We start from the raw sequence: 16,631 nt of genomic DNA on the forward strand, positions 1-16,631 counted from the left end.
CCCCTCTCCCATGTCCCCCTCGAACTGTCAGTCCCATTGTTTTCTCCTCCAGATTGTACATCCAGCCTATCTTACTTAGACAGACCTACGGAGATAATAACATGCACAAAACAAGACAGAGCAAAACCAAGCAACAATATACAACAAAACAACAAACAATGACAAACAAAACAAAACAAAACACAAGAAAGAAAAGCATGTAGTTAGTTCAAGGACTGTTTGTTGGACTTTAGGACTGTTTTCCAGTTCAGTCTGTTGGGGCACCACGCCCTGGCCCCAAAGTCCACCTGCAGCATTCCCTGGGGAACTCCCTGCCCCATTCCCTTGCTGTTCTGTTGCACCCCTGAGTGTTTTGTCTTGGTGTGGCGGGATCAGATTGGGTGCAGTTCCCACACTGTGTCTCTGGTGTTGTCCCCTTTAGGGCTATGGGTCAGTGAGGGACATAGTGTCTCATAGTGGGGCTGGCCATGTGGTCCTCTCTGTGGACTGGCTGCTCTAATCGGGAGCATCATCCTCAAGGCTTGATGGCCTGGTGATCTACCTTTGAAAAATCAGAAAACCCTATGGGTCACCACAATCTCATTGTTTGCAAAGTCAACTCAATGGCAGCTAGCAATAACAATATGAATGGGAAAAGCAACTTTTGATAGGGCGTCCAGGAATGGAGTCCTTAAAGAGGTCAGATCTGAGGATTGATACAGGTGCTAACCATGTAAAAGTGTCAGGGAAGAGAGTTCTAGGTAGACCAAATAATGTGCAAAGGCCTAGTGGTGTAAGTAAGTCTGACTGATTGGAGGAACAGAAGAAAGATCAATTGTCAAAGAGGAATAACTAGGGGCGGGGTTATGCAAGTCTTCTCCTTCATTACACCAACCCCTTTTCTCCAGTTAATCAGTGTTACTAATAATAGTTTAAAATATTGAGTTCCATGCTATTATTAGGCTTTCTCCTACTTATATTTCTTTTCAAGAATTCTTCCCTAACAGTTATATTACAAATCCTAGTGACATTACCGTAATCTGTTTATATTTCACTTTTAAGATTCTTTGCTCATCCAAAATCTCTATTGTGATGCAATTATCATTTAGTTGGAGGTCACCTCCATTATTCTTGTCATATATAGGTGATAGGCTTCTAAATCCTCATGCATCCAAAAATGTTTTCTTAGCTGGGCATACATTTCTTAACTCACATCCATTTTCTTTAATAGTTTGTAAATTTTATTCTGTTTTCTAGTCTTGTAGATGAGAAGTCTGATACTAGTCATTACTTTTTAAGAACTTATTCTGCCTGAAAGTTGTGAAATATTTTCCTTGTCCCTAGAATTATGATTTCCATTAAACCATGCTGTCTTTCTTTATTTGTCTATTTAATTATTACATCTCTATTTATATCTTTTTCCTTCTTCTGGAACTCCTGATTTTCTTAGGATTGCTAAATCTTATATCTCCCTCATGATTGCCATCTCTTTGTATGACTACCCTTCGTTATAAGAGTAGGACAGAAAATGACATGCTGCCTTTCTGCTGATTCAGTGAGGTATACAATAAAAAATACGTTGACATAATAACCCAGCTCATAAATATAATCAAAATTAAAAGTACCTGAAACACAGTATATACACTTACTGTGTTGATCCCTCTGATGCTTAGTTTGGTCCTACTGCCCTTGAGTTGATTCCACCTCACAGAAACACTATATAAGGTTTCCAAGGCTGTATATCTTTACTGGAGCAGAAACCAGAGAGCCGCTAGTGCGTTTGAACTTGACCAGCACCTACCTGACAGCATCACCAAGCTGCTTCTATTCTGGTCATTTTTCCTTCACTTTCTCGGTGGTTTTCAATTAGGGAAGATTTTGCTTCCTAGAGGACATTGGTCACACGTGGAGACATTTTTCACTGTCTGAACTGGGAAGGGTGCCATTGACATCTAATGGATAGAGGTCAGGGATGCTGCTAAGCATACTGCAACGCACAGACAGCTCTCCACACCCAAGAATTGCCTGGTAAAAATGTCAAGTCCAAGATTAAGGACCCCTTTTCTAAACTGATTTCATGACTACAGAGTACAGTGGCTCTAAACCAGGGGTCCTCAAACTACTGCGGCCACATGCTGCTCACCGAGGACATTTATTTGGCCCACTGGGTGTTTTTGCCCATTTTGTTTTTTTACTTAAAAATAAGATATGTGCAGTGTGCATAGGGATTTGTTCATAGTTTTTTTTAAAACTATAGTCCGGCCCTCCAACGGTCTGAGGGACAGTGAACTAGCCCCCTGTTTAAAAAGTTTGAGGACCCCTGCTCTCAACTATAGTTGTGTGTTTATAACAATCAAATGGGAAGATTTATTTAATAAGGCTGGGATTAATTAGTGACTGGTTATTTTTTAAAATCCCTAATGTGTAAAAACATATTCACCTGGAGAATGACTGGGGCTTTTAAAATGTTCATGGATAAAAGAATTAAAAGATAATGGAATTTTTCCATGAACTTTTTCCTTTTTTTTTTTAATCTTCTACTGGTTTTTTTGTTTGTTATTTAATCATTTTATTAGGGGCTCATACAACTGTTATCCCAATCCATACACACATCAATTGTGTAAAGCTCATTTGTACATCATTCTCAAACATCATTTTCAAAACATTTTCTTTCTACTTGAGCCCTTGGTATCAGCACCTTATTTTTTCCCCCTCCCTCCCTTCCCCTCCCTTCCTGATTAACACTTGATAATTTAAAAATTATTATTATTTTTTCATGTCTTAAACTGACTGATGTCTCCCTTCACCCACTTTTATGTTGTCTGTCCCCCAGGGAGGAGGTCACATATAGCTCCTTGTAATCGGTTCCCTCTTTCCTACCCACTCTCCCTCTACCCTCTCTGTTTCGCCACTCACACCACTGGTCCTGTAGGGATCATCCGCCCTGGATTCCCTGTATTTTCAGTTCCTATCTGTACCAGCGTACATCCTCTGGTCTAGCCAGACTTGCAAGGTCGGATTCGAGTCATGGTAGTGGGAGTGGGGAGAAAACATTTAGGAACTAGAGGAAAGTTGTATTTTTCATCGTTGTTACATCGCACCCTGACTGGCTCATCTCTTCCCTGAGACCCCTCTGCAAGGGGATCTCCAGTGGCTTACTAATGGGCTTTGGGTCTCCACTCCACACTCCCCCCATCATTCACTATGGTAAGGTTTTTTGTTCTGATGATGCCTTATACCTGATCCCTTCGACACCTCGTGGTTGCGTAGGCTGGTGTGCTTCTTCCATGTGGGCTTTGTTGCTTCTGAGCTAGATGGCTGTGCATGAACTTTTTCAAGACCTTCATGTATAACCATGAATATCCAATCCTAATTTCATTTGCATTCCCTTCTCCCCCTAAAACACTACTTATTAACCTGGCAGTAAAAGCAATTTTTATATCCCTTATTCAAATTTTCAGTTAAATTAATTCACAAATTAAAAAACAAAACAAGATTATGGTAGGTACTATGGTGGTGTAGTAAGTTACATATTGGGCTGCAACCACATGGTCAGCAATTCAAACCCACCAGAAGCTCTGATGGTGACAGATGAGGCTTTCTGCTTCCATACCGATTTTCAGCTTCAAATTCAAAGGGACAGTTCTACTCTTGTCTGTTGGGTCACTATGAGTCGGAATCGACTCAATGGCAGTAAGTTTGGGTTTGAGATTTTGTAAAAATAAGATCAGTTGTATTTAAGTCACATAGCAGAGATCATACATAACAGGTCAGTCTTGTTGTAAAGAGAACTTTCTAGCAGGGGGTCAGAATGACTTTTAAAGTGAACTGCCTTTGAGTTCCCCAGGAGCCCGGGCACACACTGATTAATCAGTCAGCTGACAATTGAATGGTCAGTGATTTGAACCCACCAGCTGTTCCCAGAGAAAGGTGTGATAATCTGTTCCCGTAAAGATTACAGCCTGGGAAGCCTGCAGAGCAGTCAAGCTCTGTCCTGAAAGGTTGCTATGAGTCAGAACTGACTTGATGGCGACAGACTGAATTTCCAGAATTGGAGGAGATGGCCTTCAGTGATCGAAGCAAAAAGTGACCAAAAGACATAGATTTGAAGATCTATGTCGTTCTTTTAAATCTAACTTGTTTTGCTATTATCTGCCAACAGGTACAACGGTAGCAGCATTAAAATTATTTAAGAACCTACCTGTAAGAAAGCAATTTTACTCGACTGCTAAAAAATGTAAAGATGAAATTAAAAAAGTCCATGATCTTCTCATCAGCTATGGTATTCTTAAACCTGACTTAAGGATTATTTTTATACATAATAAGGTAAGTGTTACTGTACTTTTATAAGTGTTTTACCTCTTTTTCTTATATGAGATTGTATTTTATCTAAATAAGTTATATATATAAAGAATCTTAAGGAATGTAGTCACATTCACATTAACCTCCTGTAATCCTATCAACTAAGCCAATTGACAATATGACAAATAGAAAAAAGATTGAAGTTGTTAAATACTTGATTTTACTTGGATCCACAATCAATGCTCATGGAAGCACTAGTCAAGAAATCAAACCACGCATTGCATTGAACAAATCTGCTGCACGAGATCTCTTTAAGGTGTTGAAGAGTAAGGACTAAGGTACAATTGACCCAAGCCATGGTATTTTTAATCACTTCACATGTTTGTCATTGTTGGACAATGAATAAAGAAGACGACAAAGAATTGATGCATTTGAATTAAGTTGTTTAATATTGAAAGTAGCAGGGACTACCAAAAGGACAAATAAATTTGCCTTAGAGCAAACACAACCAGATGGTGCCTTAGAAGCGAGAATGGCGAGCCTTTATCTTACATATTTTGGATAGAGACCAGTCCCTGGAAAAGGACATGCTTGGTCAAGTAGAAGGGTTAGTGGAAAGAAGAAGACCTGGATGAGAGGGATTGACACAGTGGCTGCAATAACAGGTTCAAACAACAATTTTGAGGATGGCAGAGGTCTGAGCAATGTTTTTACAATAAAAAGCATACGGGGCTATGTCTGACCTCTGGTTTCTCTATTGCCATGAGGCAGGAGTCAGACATGTCTCCACTCTATCCTTCTTTACCTACTCTGACACCAACAATTCCTCCCATGGCACTCTACTTCTATGGGGTTCTATAATTTATTGCAATGGCTATAAACTCACAGGTAGTATAATTATGAGAGTTTTATTAGGGAAGTTAACAGGTTACCACAAGTCACAATCAATAGCCAGTAAGAATATAGTTATTAGTCCACAACAACATCTCTCCTCGGTCAGTAATCAAATCTCTCTCTCTGGTCTTCAGCCTCATAGCCACATGGTCCCTTGGCCTTTCCCTTACAGTCCTATCATCTTGGTGCTGTACCTTTTGCTCTGTTCTATAGTCTCTGTGCTCCACTCTCTGGTACCTCTGGTTTGGTCCCTGCCATGTCAGACAGAGATCTGGAATGTCCTTTTCCAGTGGTCTTAGGCTTTTTTTCTTTCCTGCATCCTTGTAGTCAGGGGAGCGGGCAGTAATGAAAACTCACCAATGTCCTCTATTAGTTGTCACACACTTACATAATCCTACTTACATAATCCTACCCAATCATTTGGTGGGAGTCCCAGAAACACTGGCAGAAAAGCCATGCTAAGAAATTTTACTCCACCACAGTTGTGTTTTGTTCTACACATGGTCACTGTGAGTTGAAACCAACTCAATAGTAACTAACAACAACCACAATTCTGAAAGAAAACCAAATGAAATAGACATATTGTATGTTTGTCCTCCTAGTTGAACTCATTGAGGTTTACTACTTTGCTTAGTATTACGCAGCTAGTAAATTATTGAAATCAGATTTGAAATTTAGCATGTTGTCTTCTCATTTACATTTATATCGTTCTCCAAGTTTCAGAACATTTTCATAAATCTTTTTGGTTTTCGCGATAACTTTATAACTTTGTGATATAGACAGCATTATTTCTATTTGTGTGGGGAACTTGAAACTCAGAGGAATTGTTTTATATTAGACAATAACGTAATAGTGCTAAAGCCAGAACCAGATTGTGGCTTTAAAAAAAAATTAAAATACCACCCCCCCACTTCCTAAAAGATGATTTTATTGGCAGTCTTACAGCTCTTATAACAATCCATACATCAATTGAATCAAGCATATTTGTACAAATGTTGCCATCATTATTTTCTAGACATTTACTTTTTTTAAGTCATTTTATTGGGGGCTCATACAACTCATCACAATCCATACATACATCCATTGTGTCAAGCACATTTGTACATTTGTTGCCATCATCATTCTTAAAACATTTTCTTTCTTGAGCCCTTGGTATCAGCACCTTATTTTTTCCCCCTCCCTCCCTTCCCCTCCCTTCCTGATTAACACTTGATAATTTAAAAATTATTATTATTTTTTCATGTCTTAAACTGACTGATGTCTCCCTTCACCCACTTTTATGTTGTCTGTCCCCCAGGGAGGGGATTATATGTAGATCATTGTGATGGCTTCCCACTTCCCCCACCTTTCCCTTCTCCTCCTGGTATCACTACTCTCTTATTGGTCCTGAGGGGTTTATCTGTCCTGGATTCTCTATGTTTCCTTCTCTTATCTGTACCAGTGTACATCCTCTGGTTTAAGGTAGAATTGGGATCTTGAAAGGTAGAATTGGGATCTTGATAGTGGGGGGTAGGAAGCATTAAAGAACTAGAGGAAAGTTGTACTGTTTCATAGATGCTATACTGCACCCTGACTGGTTCATTTCCTCCCCGTGACCCTTTTGTATGGGGATGTTCAGTTGCCTACAGATGGGCTTTGGGTCTCCATTCTGCACTCCCCCTCATTTACAATGAAATGATTTTTTGTTCCTTGATACCTGATCCTGTTGACACCTCTTGATCACAGACTGGTGTGCTTCTTCCATGTGGGCTTTGTTGCTCCTCAGTTAGGTGGCCATTTGGTTATCTTCAAGGCTTTAAGACCCCAGATGCTATCTATATCTTTTGGTAGCCGGGCACCATCAGCTTTCTTCACCATATTTGCTTACGTGCCTGCTTTGTCTTCAGCAATCGTGTCCCAAAGGTGAACATCATAAAATGCCAGTTTAATAGAACAAAGTGTTCTTGCATTGAGGGAGTACTTGAGTTAGAGGCCCAATGTCCCTCTGCTACCTTAGTACTAAACCTATAAATATATGTAACTCAGAGGAATTACTGAAACCCAAATGAAGGCTGAACATGATAGTGGGATATGAGGAAAGTAAAAGGAAATAGAGGAAAGAGCTAGGAGGCAAAGGGCATTTATAGAGGTCTAAATACAGGCATGTACATATGTAAATATATTTTTATATGACGATGCGAATATAGATCTATGTGCATATATTTATAGACATTTTTCTATTGAGCCCTTTGTATCACTTCCTCTTCCTCCCCCTTCATGACCCCTTGGTAAATTAGAAATTATTATTTTCATATCTTACACTGACCACTGTCTCTCCCCACGGTTTCTGTTGTTCGTCTCCTGTGGGGAGGTGTGGGTGTGGTCATGTGTCATTCATGGAGATCGGTTCCCCCTTCCTCCCCTCCTCTCCCCGCTTTCCCCTTGGTATCACTACTCCCATTCCTCTTCCTGGATTCTGTGTGTTGTGAGCTCTTATCTCTTATATGTCCCTGTGCGCATGCTCTGGTCTAGCCTGAAGTGAAAGGCAGTACTAGGGTCATGATAGTGGGGGGTGGAGGAAGCCTCAAGAAACTGGAGGTGTGTTTCATCAGTGCTTTACTGCGTCCTGGTTGACTTATTCCTCTCCTTGTGACCCTTCTGTGAGGGGATATCCCATGGTTTGGGTCTCTGCTCCAACCCCCCTCGTTCTCACCAATATGTTTTTTTGTTTGTTTTGGGTCTTTTGAGGCCTGTTACCCAATCCCATTGACACTTCATGATCACACAGGCTGATATGCTTCTTCCATGTGCGCTTATTGCTTCTCTGCTATATGGCCACTTGTTTAACCTTTAAGACCCCAGACACTATATCTTTTGATAGTCGGGCATCTTCCGCTTTCTTCACCATATTTGCTTATGCACCCATTTTGTCTTCAGCGATTATGCTGGGAGGGTGAGCGTCACAGAATGCCAGTTTGTTAGAACGAAGTGTTCTTGCACTGAGGGAGGGCATGAGCAGAGGCCCGAGATTGTGGCTCTTTCAATCTTGTTTTCTTTCTTCCCCATGTCTTTACATGCTATCAAGAAGCTTACTTATTACATGAAGCCATGGTGAAATACTCATCCTAAATATCTCTGGTCATCTTCACAAAAGAAAAGAATAGTCAGTCACCTGTTTCTGTTGGCATTGGGCTCACCCAGATAATACCTTGAGATCCTTTCCATGTCTACTACCATGGTATGATTCCTCAGGATGCTCATTCTGCTACTATCAATCACCTCTTGATCTGAAAAACATTTAGTAATTAAAAGTTAAATGTCCTCACAGAAAAGTGGGTGAAGGGAGACGTCGGACAGGGCAGGATATGACAAAATAAACAATTTATAAATTATCAAGGGCTCATAAGGAAGGGAGGGAGGGAGGGGGAAAAAATGAGGACCTGATGCTGGGGGCTTAAGTGGAGAGCAAATGTTTTGAGAATGACCAGGGCAATGAATGTACAAATGTGCTTTACACAACTGATGTATGTATGGATTGTGATAAGAGTCGTATGAGCCCCTGAGAAAACGATTAAAAAAGAAAGTGAAGGGGAAAAAAAAAAGTTAAATGTCCTCAAGGTGAAAAAGGACCAAGGACAAGAGAAACAATAATCACGTAGGGAAAACCAGAAGAAAAATATGAATAATAGGAATTCCCTCATCATGAAAGAGTATGACTAAGGGGAAAATTTTAGTGTAAGAGAAAATACTATAGAAGAAAAAAATATTTGATATTATAATGAGTTATATTCATATGAAGTTAAATATATATTGTGTAAGCATTTTATAAGTTTATATCAGTTTCCCAAGCAATAGAAGATCATTAATCTGGACCTTTCCTTTTAAAAATGGAAAGCAATATTTTATAATATCCAGCATTTTATTATTTTTGGAGGACATCCTATTAGAACTTATATTGAGCAAATTCAAATCATTCCATGGCCTTCTGGAATTTCAGGTACAGTACAAACCCTGAAGAATATACTGAGAATGTTATGACATGAAAGTAATTAAGATTATCAAAAGTCTTAAAGAGTAAAATACCTGTTATTACATATATCACGAAATGATTTATTACAGGTTTTTAGGAAAGCTTCAAGCATTTTTCTTTCAGTATAGATGATTATTCCATTTTTACATTTCTTTATAGTACAGTTGTCCCTCAGGATTGATTCAAATAAATAGTTACGCCTCCCAAATACGATTGACATGTTATCTTAAATCTCTTTGAACGTTGAGTCTTACTCTGCTGTTAACCTTTTTCTTTGCAACATACTTGCAGTCATCATTCTTAATGTGCTTTGCTCAAGAATTTTTTTGTTTTTCCTTAAAATTTAAACAGGACACCAATACTTGTGTGTGTATTTTCTTTGAAAAAAATTCTCAGCACTAAAACAATCATATTGCACATAATATGAGAAGTACTTTTGCTATTTTGACCACGTGGATTAGCTAGTGTTCCTTCTTTTTATGAAGGTTTAACCTGCCAAGACATTCTTTGAATACTGATAATGCTGATGTTCTTGCCAGCATGGTTATGTTAGAAAGAGGTATTTTTCTTCTTTCATCACCATGTTCCTTGAAAGCATCCTGAATAATGAGACAGCCAAAGGGAAATAGCTTACAAGTGGTTTAGTGAGTATATTTAAAGTAGCTCTTATCTGGAGAATTACTAGAGCCATTCTCTAGATAATGATTACAGTTTTCAAATTTAGTTGTATTAACGGAGCCTCTGTGAGGTCCTGCTGTATATAATTTCATTTTATTAAATAGTTATTTCCCAGACTTAGAAGTTTTACTAAATCGTGTATCTGAAACCAATTTAGTATTTGTACTATTTCAATGAATAATGTTATAGATGATTGGTTCACGATATAATGATAAATGCGTTATTTGAAATAGAGGGCATTTCTATACTGTATTATTTTTTAATTTTGTGAATATCTTTCGTAGGGAAAACCAGAAATTTTAAAAAAAAATTTAAAATATTTTTATTTTATTTTATCTTGATATTACAAAAGCTGAATTGGATGTCAGTGATATAAGATGTTCTTAACAATCACAAAAGAAAGAGAAGTAATTTATGAATACAACTTTTAAATTGAGTATTTCTAATTTCAGTTATTTAGAAGGCTGGTCATGGAGATTTGGCTGTGAGTGTGTGGCTCCCTCCTGGTTTTCAGGATCTCTAGACATACTCATTCAAGATATGGATAGAGTATCAAGAATGAGAAAGAAGGGACCATATTTGTTATTAATAGAAAAGATATGATGGTGACTTATAACCAATAGGATCTATGTTCATAATATATTTTATTCTTCTTGACACCTCTTAGCCTTTTTTCATATATATTTTTAATGGACCCGCTTGTTTTAGCTGTACTATGGGGAAATCAAGGAAAATGTCTTTCCCCACTATTGAATCCGTGCTACAGGGCCGCCTTCTTTCTCTTCAGTCCCAGCCACAGGCAAGGGTGCAGAGGCAGCATGATACAAGAGCAGTTCCATTCAGGACTGGCACAAGAGTCCTCTCCTTATGAAGAAATTGTTCTTCTAGAGTTAACCTTGAAAGATTGGTGTTTTGTTTTTTGGGTGTTTTTGCTTTTGTTCCTTTTAATTGACAAAAATACATTTCTTTTTAGTCATAAATTTCAAGGTTAATCTGTGGCTGACTTGTAATCATGATTTTTTTGCTGTTGTTACATGTGAATTGAAAGAGTCTTGGTCCAACGGTTAAGTACTGGGCTGCTAATCGAGGTCTGCAGTTCCAAACCACTAGCCCAGCTCTGTGGGAGAAAGTACTTAGCAGTGTGCTCTTATAAAGATTACAGCCAAGGAAACTCTATGGGCAGTTCTACTCTGTCGTAGATGCACCTAGCAACAACAGGGTTGTAAATTAAAGGTAACTAGAATTTTAAACCAGTTCGGATGTTCTCTTGTTACATTGCTTTCCTTTACTTCTCACCAGAGAACAGGAAAGACACGTAAAGGTCAGCTTCTAGTGCACCGGGGTTCTCATTGTGATGCTGGACCAAGCTATTGGAGATGTCGCAGAAGGCTTCCTGTGCTCCCCAGCAAGATTTAGTTACTTCTCAACCGTTCACATAGAATTTCTACTGATTTTTATTTTGTAATTTTTGCTTGGTTGTCAGTTATTTGCATTCTGTCTCCCTTAGTCTACAGCCTCTTATGGGATGGAGGTCTTATCTATATTCCCTTTAATACTCAGTCACTGCATACATCCCCATTGTGTGAATTAGGTTAATAAAGTAGGTGATCCTAAAATCAAATTAAAAAAAAATCTCAAGTACAAATCTAGACACTCAGGACTCTCTCAAACTGTCCCTTTACATTATATTTATACAATGAAGTCATTGTATAAATATAATGTAATATCTTAAAATATAACCCATTTTTTAAGATATTAGATTTTTACAAAGTAAAAGTTTGTGAGTAGACTCATACACACACATTATTTCAGTCCATCTCCTTTGTTGGCAGGTAAGTCACTGATACGTTTTCATTAGAACTAATCTGGGAATTCATAAAGACATTTCATGAATGGAGGATAGAGAACTTGGCAAAGATACAGGCTCTAAAAGCTATTGATTTAATATATTTTGTTTCAACTAATTTAGACATGACCACATAATTATAGATAATGAATTACATCTTAAAAGATTTTTCCCTTTAATGTGCTTGTCTGCTCCCAACATAGTAGATTTCTCTTCTGGGCAAAAATTATCCATCAATTAATCCTGCACAAAAAATCACATTTTTACTTTAAGCCAATGAAAGTTTATCATATAATTTCTAATGTTCCTTTTATTTTGAACACCTCCATTTCTTTTTTATGAAATTGGAATTTCACATTGCTGTTGGGAGTTTTGCTGAGGTGATCCTCCAAAAATCATAAACTAATAGGAAGTAAAATTGCTAGGGCTTTACATCTGAGACAGACCACGGATAATCAGTTATAGTGCACTGTCTTTAGCAAAGAATATTTTTCATGGCCCTTCCCACTTTATCTTTATGTAACTCCCCCAAAAAGTTTGATTAGCTTGCTCAATAATCTTAATGATGAATATAGCAGAGGAGAAAGTTTAAATGTCTTAATTTTTAATGCAACATTCATTTTCCTTTCCTGTGGCTTTATAACAGCTACTGGATGCAGAGTGTTGAGAAGGTGCTATGGAAGGTTATGTGATACCCTGCAGAGTCTGACAGAGCGTATGAACACTTAAATAGACTAAAAGAATCATGAAAACTTGTCAAGTAAATAATATAGATACATGCTATGGAAATTGAAAGAAGGAAAATTGTACCTTAGGTCGGTATGAGTCCAAATCAATTTGATAGCAATGAGAGAACCGTCCGGGAACACTTTATAGTGGCTGTGTTTTGATCTGGGTCTTAAAGGGTGTCCACTGGACTAGAGCTGATACTCTGATATGTCAGTGTGGAGATGATTTTATCCCATCCCCCAAAGGGAAAACATTTTATCAGCTCTCACTAAATCTTCAGAGAAACGTACTGACATTCTTTGATTTAACTGAGACTTAAACCCACATAGGAATAACTTTGAACCGTGTGCACAATTAGAACTCAATAATTCTGTGTGAAGTCATCAGCTAATAAGACAGGAGAGGCACAGCAGAATCTCTGAGGGTCAAGAACAAAAATCCCTGTGAGGGAAGGAATCTGATGTGGACAAAGTAAGGCTTTCAGTGATGATCAGATAACAACCCAAAGCAACTGCAGTGTAGAGCCACTCCTCTGTAGATTATCACTGATAGACACCAATAGGTGCCTCTACCCTCTAAACATGATCATGCATCCTGTGGTCTTCATACCTCCATCTGCACATGTCAAATGGGGTTACCAGATTTCTCCATAAGTGTGACAAGACCTCCTTACTCCTTTTCATAAAAGTCAGAGTTTTGCAACTAACTTCTTTGTTACCATTGGGTAATCATGTTTTTAGCCCCACTAGATGCCTGGACCTGCCAAGCCATTCCTTTTTACCTTGAACCCATGAATCACTGTTTTTTTTCTTTCTTTCACCTGTCTCCATCTCCTGAAATGTGACAGTGTCTAATCTGGAATCCATGGTCAATCATATGTAAACTTTCTTAACCTTTTCTTTGATCACTTTTTGTTGTAATGGAAACCTGTGTGCCTTTCAAGTGGTAAGTATTTTCTCCAACTACTTATACTGGAGTGGGTCATGGCCACTTCCAGTCCATTTCACTACTACCTCCTCCTCCTGCTCATAAAATCCCATACAGCAAGAGAAATGGTTGGGGTAGCTTCATTTAAAGTAAGTCAAGTAAGAACAAGGCTGGATTTTGATACAAATCATCCATCGGAAGGCACTCTGTGCTTCTCTTACGGGGTTTGAAAAATCACCATAATGACCACACTGAACTCACAGACCTTACACGTGATTGTGGAGTCTAATTGGATATTTAACAGGTTACAGAAATGTTCAGGATGTAGTTCATTAGTCAGGACGAACTCTTTTTAGTTATATCCACAGGTAGGCCCCTCTCTGGTCCTTGGCCTGTAGGCCAGTCCCTTGGCCTTTATATTGCTCAGGCTGTGTTACATAGCTTTATTAGTACTGCCGATAGACGCCCAACAGGTATGCCACTTCACCATCAGCTTCAACCCAAAGGTGCTCAGCTTTAGGTCTATGGGTCTGCAAACCTAACTCCCCAGTTAGGTGTGTAGAGGCACCCCACTCCAAGAGTGGGCAGCAAGACTCCTGCCCAAAGACACTCAGCTGTACGCAGCTAGAAAGCCTGACCCTCCGCCTTGTGCTTTTGCTCATGGTTCTGCTGCCTCTTCTCTGGTTGTCACAGCTTTCTGTCCCTTGAACAAGGCAGTTCAAAGGGAAGCGTCTCAGGGTCCAATGGACTTGCTCCACGTTTGGCTCTTCAATTTTGGTGGTAGGGAGATCACTGTCTGCTGTGGAGAGGACTCATTTTATGCCCAGTAGGATGGCAAAATTGACAGTTCACCCCATTAGAGTAACAAGTTTTTATAATTACAATTACCTTGTTAACAGTCACCCACAATTGAGTCAGGTAACTGATCAGAATCTTCCCCACTTTCTCTTACCCAGACCCATTAGGAAAAAGTCATTCAGTGGAAGTTAAAAAAAACTCACTGGAAAACCATATTAGTTAATTCACTGTACTACAAAAAGTCTCATGAAAAGCAAAATATGATAGAAAAGTTATTTTCTTCAGTGAAAATGCAAAGGCTGAAAACAAATACTGTTTTCACTATTTGCCTACTCCTCTAAAGATGTACCATCTCAGAAACCCTATATAAGGTTGCTGAATTGGAATCGACTCAGTGGCAGTGGGTAGTGAGTGCAAAGTGATGTCGCATTGTGCTTTAGAGCCCTGGTGATCTAGTGGTTACACGTTAGGCTGTTCACCGGAAGTTCAGCAGTTCAAAAACCACCAGCTGCTCCTCAGGAGAAAGAGGAGACTTTCTACTCCTACAAAGAGTTACAGTCTTGGAACTATAGGGGGTAGTTTTACTCTGTTCTGTAGGGTTGCTATGAGTCGGCATCGAATCGACAGCAAGGAGAATGACTGATCAAAGAGCATTTGTAGTGCACTGAGCTACCAACTGCGAGGTTGTTGCAACTGCGAGGTTGTTGCAGTGGTTTTTAAAATATGGCTGTTCTAGTCATAGTCTTTGTTAGGCCCACCAAGCAACCTTCTTAACAAGAATCATGGAATGTTATTGTTTCATTAATATCTTGTTATTTAACAGAAGTATTGATAATATAATTTTATACTTCAAAATATTTAGCAGCATCTTACTGATAAGCTGCTTTAACTGTGATATTATTGTCAGATTGCCAGTGTAGAAAAATTACCTTTTGCATATATTGTGTTTGAACCCAAGTCAGTACAAAGAGATATTTAAAAGCAGGTAGCAGCAAATAGGAGCACTGATGGCGTAATGGTTTACATGTTCATATAGCTGCTAACCTTGAAGACAGTTCGAAAGTACCAGTCCCTTTAGAAGAGAAAGAGGAGGCTTTTTACTCCTGTAAAGAGTTGCAGTCTCGGGAACGCACAGCCAGTTCTACACTGTCTTGTAGGCTCACTACAAGTCCTAATGGACTCGAGGGCGGTGAGTTTGGTTATCTGGGAAATACGGTTCCAGCTATGTTTCATAGGTACAATTTTGGAAGTAGTTAAAATTTTTGACTTTCAGGAAAAACAAATATGACCTTAGTACATTTATACATATAATTTGCATGGAAATTTCATTGTATTGCAGTTCAATAATTGATACTCTTTCTTTTACACTCTGAAAGGAATCATCACCTTTGCTTAGGCAGTCCTAGCATTATGTTGTTTGGTTAATTGTTTGTCATCTGTGTGCTGCTAGTTTTCATCCATTTGTTACAAAGTACATTTACTAATTAAATACTGAATATATAATTAGTACTTTTACTAATTAATTAAACATGTTTAACTGAATTTTCTTCAAATTGTGTATGTCAGTGCAGTTGGGGCAGAGATAAGATATATTTGCCTAACTTCAATCCTAAGATGGTGTGCATGTAATAATTTATTTTTGATTGGGCTGTTTTTGCACTGTCATCATACTGAGGTAGAATCAGATTCTTACTTGGCTCATTCAGATGCTCCAACTTTATGTGACCTAGATAGAAAATATATGGGGGTATGTGGTGTATTTTTAGCACATGTTCTCCTTTCAGCCTAAGGATAAACTATATGAACAACTTGAGGAAGTGAGAAGAAAATCTCTACTTCTGAAAACAATATGGGGTTGAAGAAATGGCAGGAAAACTATAAAAACTACTTACGGTAGAAAATGCAGTAATTAATATTCTAGTTTTTCTACATTCCTCCATTTAATTGCCATATTTCATTGGTTATTTAATAATGGATTCTGTTTAGAAAATGAATTTAAATTGCCCTCCAGTGACAAGTTAACTTGTTGACCAACCTGTTTATCATTTGTTGCTAGATCAGTTGAAACTAGTTTAGAAAATGCTCTAAACTAGCCCTGTTGACCTGATGCAATAATTGACTGGTGTGAAATTCTCAAACTTCTAGCAGTGTTTAATTTTTTTAAAGGTTCACCTTTAGTAGCTCTCTATGTCGCAATTATTTCCTGAAGTGCTCTTTTTATAATTCCGTATACTAGCTATTCAGCAAGTCAGGCAGTGAAATTGCATCCTTGCATTAATCAGCAGCTGAGATTTATGTCTGTACTTGCAACATCATACTAACATACGCTAAAGTAAACAGTGTGGTGTTTACATAGTAGTGTCACAGGTTTTAAAGCTATATTCTGTGCCGTAGTTTTAAATCATTACCTGAAATAACTTCTTGACATTTAAAATATATGTTCCAATATCATAGAGCTGGCATAATTTT

General features: G+C 38.3%; 1 protein-coding gene across 3 annotated transcripts in view; it reads left to right on the forward strand.

Moving 5' to 3' along the window:
* PMS1 (PMS1 homolog 1, mismatch repair system component) overlaps positions 1–16,631 on the forward strand; it is a 99,183-nt gene that overhangs the window by 41,432 nt on the left and 41,120 nt on the right. For all 3 annotated transcript variants that reach the window (XM_045296074.1, XM_045296070.1, XM_004701727.4), the window contains one exon: positions 4,142–4,305. In XM_045296074.1, coding sequence (XP_045152009.1) covers positions 4,142–4,305 — 164 coding nt within the window. The remainder of the gene's footprint in view (positions 1–4,141; positions 4,306–16,631) is intronic.

The sequence above is a fragment of the Echinops telfairi genome, unplaced genomic scaffold (assembly GCF_000313985.2).
Source record: "Echinops telfairi isolate 266 unplaced genomic scaffold, ASM31398v2 ScPeMD7_3;HRSCAF=10, whole genome shotgun sequence".
Classification (NCBI taxonomy): domain Eukaryota; kingdom Metazoa; phylum Chordata; class Mammalia; order Afrosoricida; family Tenrecidae; genus Echinops; species Echinops telfairi.